We start from the raw sequence: 11802 nt of genomic DNA on the forward strand, positions 1-11802 counted from the left end.
TCTAACGATGATAGATCGATACACGCTATGGACTAAAGTTTGTTCTCTTGAAGATATAACTGCGCAAGCAGTTGCTCATGCATTTCACAGCAATTGGGTAGCAAAATTTGGTATACCGTTACGTGTCACTGCCGACCCAGGTCAATTCGAATCATTATTGTTTAACGAACTGGTAAAAATCTTAGGCATTCGACATCTTCAAAATTCAGCGTACCACCCAACGTTTAACGGCGGGTCGATGCATTACCGCTGATCTTATTAGGTTTTCGAAGTGGTTGTAAAGAAGACAACGGCGCATCTCCAGCTCAGTTAACCTTCGGTCTAGGTGAGTTCCGACCAGTACATCCAATCATATAAAAAACGGAACTATTCTTCGAAAAACATCTGTTCACATCATCGTTCGTGTGTTGTTAGGAATTCAATGGTTCGCAAACCATACGAAGGACCGTATCCAGTGCTTGAGGATCAGCAGAATCGTCATGAATTAAATTTAGTATTTTTATCCTGGATTTCTACAGGATTTGTCAAAAGATTCCTTTAGTCGAAGTTATAAATTTCTTCATATTAAAATTAGCTGGAAGAAATCTGCCATTTATTAATTAATTAATAATTATAAGTAATTAATAATTATTTTTCTTATTTATTTAACTTGCGGTGGCACTAAAAAGTTTGGGTCTCATAGAAAAAAGTGTCAAGTAACAATTGCATACTTGCTATGAACAAACATTCTACTTGCATTGTGGTGGTTCTTCCGTGTGCGGGCGCCTTACATATTACATTAATAATTATAAATAATTTACAAAAATAATTTGTGCATAAGCACTTTTAAAAATAAAATATTATTTGCATTTGTTTACATTTGTTTTAATGTGTCATACATAACAACGTAGTTAACCAAAAGAGCAACAGCAGCGTTGACCGTTTAAAAGTAGCTTTCATCGTCAACTATTCTCAGGGCACCGCGAGTGACAACGTTGATCTAGTCTATGATAACGTGAACAATAGCTCTGCCGCTAAGAAGGATATTGACAATGGCAAGACCAAACGGTTGACGAAGGACTACATATCCCGGTTTGGTGATAAAATGATTTTTACAAAAATAATACGGTTTCTTCGATTGTATTTCTCTCTTAACACGTAATAGTACCTTATTATAAAAGGGTAATCCGTAAAGTTTTCGACGTGTAAAGAAAAATTGTTATATAACAAATTTCTAGAGGACGATTTACCGCGGTTATAGTTTTTTATGTTCGTATTAAGTCAGAAATATCATGATGCAGAAAGTATAGACGCAGTTTTTTTTCTGGCTATCCATTAAATTTTTAAAAATTTGTTTTGAATAACAAATATAAATTCTCTTATCTACCTAGATTTTAGGTACAGGAACTTTTACTTGAATTTTTTTATAAGTACATACGGAAGCATACGTTATATTTCTAGCTTTATTGTTCGGTCCATTCATAAATAATAATTTATTTCATCAAATTGTAAACAATTCGCTTAAGAAATTATATCCGAAAAGAATATAGAAATATGTTTGAAGTTATCTAAAGATTAAACATTTTGAAATTTGATAAAATGTATGTACCCCAATATGCTTTTTCAGTATTTTTGATAAACTATTGTAACTAATAATAATATTAATATGTATGTTAATTTCAGGTTTTGTATTTTAAGTACCTTAATTTCCAATTATAATTGTGTACTTAACTCAACTAATTACGTCGATGTATTAACTACTGTTTTACTCATGTATGAAGAAAGAACAACCAGAAATATTTTGTACATTATAAATACTTGCATACGTGCATTATTAAAGTTTGAACTTCATTACGAAATGTGTCATGTTGTTAAAAAATCCATTGAACAATTGTGGAAAAAATTTACTGATCTGTTGGTTTCTGAAATTTCCAATGGCTCGGAAATTATTATAGAAAAACAAAAATTACTTCAAACAGTTATACCATATGGAAAGATGTCAAAAAATCAGTGCGAAGCCTTGATACAGTCATTTACAACTATAAACACAATGAGACGTAATGAGTGCATTATAACTGTTCGTTCAATTTTGGATAATTCAAATATTTGTGGAATTGATAAAGGTTCGGATATTTGTGTCAGCATATTAACATGGTTATATGATACGAATACAATATCTTCTGATGTCAGAAGTTTAATTCGAAATGTTAAATCAATTGATACGGAATTGATTTCAGATACAGCAGCATCTGCAGTTATTAACTTTTTGGAAAAAAAGTCTTACAATGAATCTGATCACATTGTTGATTATCATACACATTTCGATATTCTACAATATAAATATTTAAGGAAATGTGTTTTTATAAATAAAAATGAAAAACAAATTCAACTTTTTAATGAAGAATCTTTAATGATTTCTAAAGCAGTTTTGAGTAACTGTCTATTTCAAAAAAATTATGGAGTTCTATTAGAGATACTAGACTTGGAAAAATCTAAAAACAGTACTATTAATGATATTTTGTATGATCTTAATTGTTTATATAAAATATCTTCTGTTATGAAGTTCTTATTGCAATATAAAGCTTTTAACAATGACAATTACACTCAATGTCCTCTAACAAAACGTATCCTTGTATTTTTGAACCATATAGAGGTAAGTAATTTTTTAAATTATCTATTATTATTAATATGTTTATATATTCGTGTTATATCAAATTGTAGGTTGTTGTTTATTTTAATGAAAAAAAATATGATTATTTTTTTGATCATCTTAAATATAATTCATATAACAATTATCCAAAATGTATAATTGTTATCTGCTGACTTTTTCACATACAGTTCAAATTTTGAGCAAGAATCTTTGCACTTATTCTTTGTTCTTTTTTTTTTGTTCATTATTAAAAATTTGTCAAACGATAACAATTGCTGCTAAAATTAATTTATAAATGTTATGACATGTCAATTATATCGTAAATAACAATTAAATTAATTTTAAGTATTTGTTATGTTTGGTAAACCAAAATTTAGTAATTTGCTTGAAAATACATAAATTGAAATATACAATTTCGATTGTATTGTAACGGAATAATATAAAGAATGCTGTTGTGCAAGATCGCAAGCAAAGAATACTGGTACAAGAACGGAAACTTCGCCCAATTTGGCGCACGTATTGAATACATGTGATCTTACCACGATAACATCAAATTACTCTCTTTTGGAGTTGCAATATAATAATTTGTTACTACTTGCTAATCATATTTTTAGCTTTTAATAAAATAAAAAACTTGTGCGTATCTTATTTGGTTAATAATATCACATCATGTAAACAAAATATATATTGTAACAAATAATATATGATAAATAAATATATAAATATTTAAATCAGTCAATTGTGGTGAATGATGCGTATTATTAGTTTACATACATTACTGTATGTGAGTAAGTAAGTAAGTACATTACTGTATGATCAGTAGCGAAAAATCTATTGATGAGAGTGGGTGCATGCTCATCGTTTGTAAAATTTATATGAGATTTTTAAGTGGAAATATTAGGGGTATTCAGGCAACTGATTAGTTGCTTAGTTGATTCAAAAACTTAATATAAAAAAAATTTAGCATTTTGATGTTAATCAGTTGCTTGAACGACCCAAAATGCGTAATCTGATTAGTTTGTTGTGTGTAAATGTCTTGGCAGCACTCGCATCAACAGCAAAAGCGAAACATACGTTAACAGTGAAAATTGTTTACACACAATTCAAACAGCTGAGAGAGATAGCTAACAAATTTCTATACAAAAGTTCATTTTAAGTTATTATTACGACACTTGGGACTGGCAACACTATTAATCAAATTTGTACTAATCTGAGAATCACCGAAATAGTTGATTCTCTGCTTAGTTTCATTTTTGTGTGCAAATTTTTGTTGTAATCAACTACTAAGCAACTAATTAGTTGCCTGAATACCCCTATTATTATATAAAATTTAATAAAAAACATTTTATGAATATTGAAAAATTTCAAATTTACATGATGTTGGTATCTTGTGTTGGTATCTGTGTTGTCCTTAGAAAAATTAGTACTACATTTAGTTTATAAGTATTTCTCATACTTTTTAATTTTTATTGATATCATTATTTTTAAAAATTTGTCTTATACAATATAAGGTTTGTCTCAGACTCCGTTCTACACAAGACTCTGTTCTCAACAAGACTGCCTTGTAAAACTTATGCTAACTCTTACAATAATTCTTACAATAATAATGTTACCTTATTCTAACATTGGTTGGAATAATTCCGGCCCTGGGTACGCCCATGTTTGACACCACATGGCTCTTAACCGAAATTAAAGTGGCAAATTATTTGTGTCAAAAGTATCGTTTTCTGACTCATGCCATAAATTATAAAAATGCAATGGTTAGGTCATTTAAATTGGAATATAAGAGTTTTAAAGAATATGAAGTTTATGGTTGTTATACACCGTGCTACAATCGAAACCACGACCATCCTCTTTTAAGGTTTCTTTAGAAATTAATTGAAAGTGAAAAGTTAAGTAAACCAAAGTAATTATGCTGGGATTTTCATTTTTAAGATAAGTGTGGTGGTATTTTACTATACCATAGTGAATCAGCATAAACAGTAAGTTATCTTCAGTGCACTCAGAAGTGTGTAAAATAAATGCGTTACTTTGTGCATAGGATAAATTCCTAAACAAAAACTGTAATATTGCGCTTTGTCTTGTATTTGGTTTAATAGGAAGTAAGACAAAACTTAAGTTGACAACTGTGGGGAATAAATCCACATAACACAGTTTTATGAGTATTCATTAAAATAATATAGGCAATATAGTTTTACAAAATGACTAAAATTTTGTAAAAATGCAATAAATGATCAAAAAACAAAGCATTTAAGTAGGTAAAAGCATTCAGCTTAAGATATGCTTCTTCATTTAAATCAATATCAACACTAAAACTAATATTTTGCAGAAATGAAGTTTGTGATGAATAAAATAATTCGGTATACTGCCAAAGAAGTATCTTTCACTAACGTATCATTGCAAACATACAATTTTTGTGTTTTTATTTATTTTTTTTATTAGATTTTTCACATATTTAACAAACACAAATTAACACATAAGAAAACTTTATTAAAATATATTTATATACTCACATATATTTTTGTTTTACTAATTTGTATTTATAAACATAAAAACAAACAAATCACATTTAACATAAAACATATATTTTAAATTGACAATTAATAAATTATTGTTTTTTACCTTTCGTCATATTTGGGAAATTCATATATTCCCTTAAATAACTTAATTCTATTACGCAATTCCGCACCATCTTCAAACATTAATAACTAAGATAATAATTGTAATTGACAAATATAATTATTTTTAAAAAAGTAATTTATTCACTACCTTTTACAACTTAGTTTGATTTGACTACGTTTTTCAGTTTTTGCTGTCAAAAAACCTAAACAAAACCCAATTTTCGCTCTTCATATCGCTCTTTCGTAGAAAAAAAAATTAAAGACCGTTCGTAGTGGTGAATCGTACCGTTCGGTGTGATGAAATTTTTCACTCCTGATGGGTCGACTTGCAACAACAAAATAACATGTTTAGTGTGGTAGTAGTAAATTATTTTGAGAGTGTATTGGTTGGTTTGTGTTGTTTACATTTATGTTACCGTTCTTGTACAAGTATTCTTTGATCACAAGCAAAGAAGATAAAGAAATGTTACTATAAGGAAATTTTAAGCCTCTTTGTGTAATGCAGTAGAAGCATACAAGTTAAAACCAGTTGGTTTTTCAGGTAGTTCGAATTTGCGAAAAGTTTTAATTTCAGAAATTATTTCTATAAAAAATGACGGAAAGAATTAACTCATTACATAAAAACTTTATTTTACAGTTATAATCAATCTTTATTAAGTATTATTGTACAAAATACTGAGTAATGTTTGTTTGTTTTTTAAGTTTAGTCAAATTTTTTACAATGTTATCGTTATGGAGAGTTAAAAGATCCGTCATGTGATCAGTAGGAGTGAGTTGCACCAATTTATTAAGATATTGACGCTTTTCATCGCTTCAGAATGACACACATTTGGTGTGGGATTCAGAACGTCATCTGCAATGTTATTTGAAGTATCATTATCGGTATTTAAATCATATTTAGATCCGTTTTCAACTTGCGTTTTTGAATGCGTTTCATTAAAGTGTGTATTTTAGGAATTCCCTTTTATTTTATTTTTTTTGTAATAAAAAAATACTCTTTAAAAAAAACAGAAAGGAGACTTCACTTAAGAATTAGAGCCAAAAGTTCTAATTTTAGAACTTTTGATGCATACAATGTATTGAAATTTCTTGTTCTTATTTCTGGACAATTTGAATTTGTGAGAGTTTTAATTTGGGAGCTTCTACAGTATCGCAAAAAAATATTTATTTATTCATCATACTAGAATTGTTAAATATTAAAATCGGCTTATAACCGAAATGTATACTACATATTTACTTGCATATTAGCATGTAGTCATTAGAAGAAATAGTATAAATTATTGTTATTAGAAAATCCATTGCATATTATTATTATTGAAAAGAAGGGTTAGTGCACTGCAACCTAAAAGATGTATTGTGCCCCTTAGACGGCTTAGAGTATTTTTCCAAGCCCGATGTCTTTAACGAAAGACATTATAGAGCCTATAATTTCTAGTCTTGGATTCTTATGGTTTATGAAATATCCTTGTTGCAAAAATAAGTATATAAATACACTTTCGACAATTTTAAATAGCAATCTTTATTTTGAGCTTAAAAAATCTGTAACATGATTAATGATTAGAATAAAAAATTATGATTGAAAAATTAAACTAAAAATTTACTCACCTTTGTCTAGCAATCACAACAAGAAAAGAGAACAAATGAAAAACGAAAATTTATTAAATAATTTCGAAGTCTCCAAATTATTTGTCAAACGTCAGCTATTTGTCATGATTGCCAGACAAAGGTTTTTAATTAATTAGCAATTTTCGGCAACATTCTCCTCCCCGCAGGCGACCCCAATATCGTTTGCGTCAACTTTGCCGATATCCAGAATGGCCAGCTTTACGGCAGGGCGCTCCAAAAAGTCTTTTGTTGTTTTGACCTTAGCTCGTCTTACTTGGCCGTCTTTCGCTACAGTTGTCTCGATAACTATACCTTTTACCCAAGTATTTCTCTTAGCCGTTTCATCAACTATCAGCACAACGTCTCCTACCGTAATGGGTTTCACTTTATTGAACCATTTGCCGCGACGCGTTAATGTCGGAAGTATCTCACGCACCCATCGTCGCCAAAATTGATTTGCAAACATCTCAGATTGTAGCAGGCACATCTTTGGATCGATTCTCTTAGCATCACAAAATGGTTTCAAACCATTAGCGCTCCCCAACAAGAAATGGTTTGGAGTTATTGGATCCTCATCTTCACTATCGAGTGACACGTAGGTTAAAGGACGCGAGTTGATGATCATTTCAACTTCAAGTAATGCAGTACGTAAACTTTCATCCGTAAAACGTTGAGATGGCGAAATTTGATACAGCACTGTCTTAATTGTTCTGCAACCTATATAACGGACTGTTCCTTTCTACTATTCTCCCCATTTTCAGTGTCGACCAATCTTCAAGTAGTTCCTGTTGCACGCTTTTGTATATTAAGAGCTTCGCGCGCTCAATATGTTGAACAGTCAAAATAACATTTGTAGCATTGAAACCGCCACAACAAGCCTTTAGTTTCCCAATGTAGAGTAGCCAATTTGCAACGGCACGATACAACTTGATCCAAGATGAAAAATATTCATAATTGAAACATGGTTGTGTCTCGCGATGATATAAAAATTTTGCACGAGTTTCACTGGTCTCCATCGGACCTAGGTCCACCTCAGTTGGCCATTTATCCTCGTCTTGTAGCAAAAATTCTGGTCCTTCGACCCACCGCTGCACATATTCGGGACTTTGTTTTGTTTTCGTTGCACTGTCTGCAATATTTAATTTCGTGGGTACCCATCTCCACTCTTCGACGGTTGATGCTTTTTGAATTTCTGCAATGCGAAACATTACGAATTGTTGAAATTGTCGTGGATCACCACGCAACCACTTTAGCACCGTTTTGGAATCGCTCCAAATGAAACGCTTTTTAATATCAAATGTGTGTACTTTACATATTGTATTCATAAGCCGTGTACCAATTACAGCAGCTTGTAGCTCCATTCTTGGAATAGACATCGGTCGCATTGGAGCGACTTTGGTTTTTGCTGCTACGATCCTCGTACTTACTCCATATTTATCTTTAATGCGGAAGTATGATACAGCTGCATAAGCAAACTCACTCGCATCTACGAATGTATGAATTTGTACATCACATGAACTTTCTGTTATGTATGGTGAATAACAACGGGGTACAGAAATATTAGCAAAAATAGGCATGCAGGCAACCCAAGCTAACCACTTGCCCATAAGATCGGGTACCAGTGGTTGATCCCAGTCGATTCCGCTTCTCCAAATATCCTGAATAAGTATTTTTAAATATGATGTGAGGCAAGCTGCCAGTCCCAATGGATCAAAAATGGACATTAAAATTTGAAGTACTTCTCTTTTAGTGGGTACAATTTCATCTGCAAAAACATTACGACGTAAACGAACGAATTTTAAAACATATTTAAAGCAATCTGACTTCGGGTCCCAATACCTGCCGAGAATTTTTTCGATCGGAAGTGTGTCGATATTATTATCAAACGACTTACCCGTCTGTTCACCATTTTCGTTTAACGTAGCTAAAACTTCTGGTGCATTACTTGTCCAGCTTCTCATATGGAAACTACCTTGTTCATGCATGTTGCGAACTGCCTCGGCTAATGCTATTGCTTGTTCAATGGAATTTGTTGAATCTATAAAGTCATCCACTTAATGATTGTTTTTAATAGCGTACACTGCTCTAGGATTTTCAGCTATAAATCTTTCTGCGTTCAGGTTTCGAATAAAATGCGCTATATATGGTGAACATCGCGCACCAAAGCTAACTACATTTAATTTATAAACGCAAATATTTTTAAATGTCTCGCTGAACCATAGAAATCTCTGAGCATCAGTATCTGCTTCTTGTACTAGAATTCGATGAAACATTTCAGCAATGTCACCACAGACAGCTATTCTTCCTATACGAAAATTTAATAATATGTTTATAAGTGGTCGCAGCATATCCGGCCCCTTCAGCAAAAAATCGTTTAGTGACACTCCTTCAGCTTTGGCTGCAGCATCCCAAACTAATCTATGCTTTTTCGGTTTAAGTAGATTGCGCACAATAAAAATTGGTAAATACCAAATCTTCCCATATCGCTCGTTAATTGCTTCTGGTGGCAACTCAGTTGCGTAGCCCTTGCTGACTAAAGTAGTGATTTGTTCCTTTAGCTTTTGACACAATTCAGGGTCCCCATGCATTTTTCGACGTAAGCACTCCGCTCGACGTAATGCCATCGGCAAGCTATTTGGCAATTCGACCGTATCGGTGTTCCATGGCAAATTGACAACGTAGCGGTTTCCGCGTAACTGGCACTTGCGCATTATTTCCTCTGCTCGCTGATCCTCAACTGAAAGTAATTCTGCTTTTGGGGTAGCCACCGCGACATTCTCGTTTACTATAAATGTCTTTACTAACTCATGAAGCTCCCTATCAGCTTCTTGTCCACAGCTACATTTGTGTAGGTTTAAGTTGTTACGGTGGTTTAATTCACCACCACCAAAAACTGTCCAACCAAGACGTGTTTTCACCGCCACGGGTTCTTGCCAGCCACCCTCCCTCACCTTAAGTGCTGAAATTAAGTTTGGGTTATTTACGCCGATAATCAGCATGGGGACAGCATTTGTATAACTTGCTAGAGGCAAGCCATCTAAATGCGGATACCCTTGTTTTATTTTATCAGCTGCAAAAGATTCTGCTGATTCTGTTGCTTACTGTGCGGACATTTTTCAATGGGAATTTTTTAGCTTGAGGAGCATTGGCAGAAATTTGTAAGTTGAGCCTTTTTGAGTTATTTTCCTGTCGACTGATATTACCTGTCCAATTAATGCATAGCGCATCCTGGATACCATCGTCAATTCATCGGCTAGACTTGCTTCAATAAGCGTTAGTGTTGACCCATCGTCCATCAATGCATATGTGTTAATAGTCCTTCTGGTGCCATATAAAGTAACTGGAAGAATTCGGCAATATGACCACTTTTTATTGTGCGCAATCTACTTAAACCGAAAAAGCATAGATTAGTTTGGGATGCTGCAGCCAAAGCTGAAGGAGTGTCTTGATTTTCTTGTTGCAAAAATAAGTATATAAATACACTTTCGACAATTTTAAATAGCAATCTTTATTTTGAGCTTAAAAAATCTGTAACATGATTAATGATTACAGTAAAAAATTATGATTGAAAAATTAAACTAAAAATTTACTCACCTTTGTCTAGCAATCACAACAAGAAAAGAGAAAAATGAAAAACTAAAATTTATTGAATAATTTCGAAGTCTCCAAATTATTTGTCAAACGTCAGCTGTTTGTCATGATTGCCAGACAAAAGTTTTTAATTAATTAGCAATTTTCGGCAACAACCCTCGTAGGTATTTCTTCCGGTTGTGCATCAGTGCCGGTTACTTCCTAAGCACATGGTATGCAGTTTCTCACTCTTCTTTACAGTATACATTGTGACCGAAAAGTTTCCGGTCATAAATAAATAAAACGCAAAATTCTTAATCTTCATCAATATTTATTTTATCTCCTTCAAAATATGCTCCATTAGAAGCGATACACAAATGCCAACGTTTCTTCCAATCATCAAAACATTTTTTATAGGCGCTTTCCGGTATGGCTTTGAGTTCCCTCTGCGGATTCTGTTTTACGTCTTCTATGGATTCAAAACGCGTTCCTCTGAGTGGTAATTTGAGTTTGGGAAACAGGAAAAAGTCACACGGTGCAAGATCAGGTGAATACGTTGGCTGTTCGATGGTATTTATTGAATGTTTGGCCTTAAAATCGTTGATAATGTTGGAACAAATTGAGGTGAATCGGAACAAGCCGAGCGTTGACACGTCGCATACACAAATTGTCCACCAAAATCAAACGAGCCATCTCACGACCGATGCCTAGCTCTCGTGCTATCTCTCTAACACTCACATGAGGATTTTTGAACACGATTTCCTTTGCCTTTTCAATGTTTTCGTCGGTGGTAGAGGTCGAAGGTCGTCCAGAACGCGGCATGTCTTCGACGGTCGTACGACAGTCCTGAAAGGCTTTGTACCACTCATAAACTTGAGTTTTCGATAAAACTGATTCCCCATAAGCCTTTTGTAGCATTCGCAACGATTCTGCACACGAAATTTCGTTCGAAAAACAAAATTTGATGCAAACTCTTTGTTCAATATTTTTTTCCATTGTTTTTTTCGCAACGCACTACTGAGGTGAACTGGTTTCAACAGCTGCCGTAAACGAACTGGTCTGACAGATCGCGCTCATTTTTCGGCATATAATAAGACAGTGCTGCCAAACTACATAAACTTAAAATATCGAAAAATATACAGCGCGCGAATTTTAAATGAGAACCTCCGAAAACCTTTCGGTCACAATGTATGCAATCTATGCTGAATTGAATTTCTAACTTCGTTAAGTAATTATGCAATCTACAGTGACAGGTCAATAATCCCGTAATAATTCTTAGGTTATTCTTTGATTGTTCTATGCAATCTTTGAAGCGTTTTAGGTTGTACACCGCTAAAAGCATTTTATATTGTGATAGTCTTGGTAGTCTTTCCCAAT

At 32.9% G+C, this 11802-nt stretch overlaps 2 protein-coding genes across 2 annotated transcripts in view; one reads left to right on the forward strand and one right to left on the reverse strand.

Annotated features, from left to right (window-relative positions):
- LOC119664581 (serine/threonine-protein kinase ATM-like) overlaps positions 1–3152 on the forward strand; it is a 34998-nt gene extending 31846 nt beyond the window's left edge. Inside the window, exons 8-9 of the mRNA XM_038074041.1 lie at positions 1663–2632; positions 3075–3152. Coding sequence (XP_037929969.1) covers positions 1663–2632; positions 3075–3152 — 1048 coding nt within the window. The remainder of the gene's footprint in view (positions 1–1662; positions 2633–3074) is intronic.
- A 4404-nt stretch (positions 3153–7556) lies between these two features.
- Positions 7557–8840, reverse strand: LOC119664590. The gene has a single exon (XM_038074051.1). The coding sequence runs from the start codon at positions 8838–8840 to the stop codon at positions 7557–7559; it is 1284 nt and encodes a 427-aa protein (XP_037929979.1).
- Between the last annotated feature and the right edge of the window lie 2962 nt (positions 8841–11802).

Source organism: Teleopsis dalmanni, chromosome 1 (assembly GCF_002237135.1).
Source record: "Teleopsis dalmanni isolate 2A chromosome 1, ASM223713v2, whole genome shotgun sequence".
Taxonomy (NCBI): Eukaryota; Metazoa; Arthropoda; class Insecta; order Diptera; family Diopsidae; genus Teleopsis; species Teleopsis dalmanni.

Bases quoted from the DNA above. Each gene is read 5' to 3' on its own strand.
- LOC119664590 (XM_038074051.1), bottom strand. From the start codon at position 8,840: ATGCATGAACAAGGTAGTTTCCATATGAGAAGCTGGACAAGTAATGCA.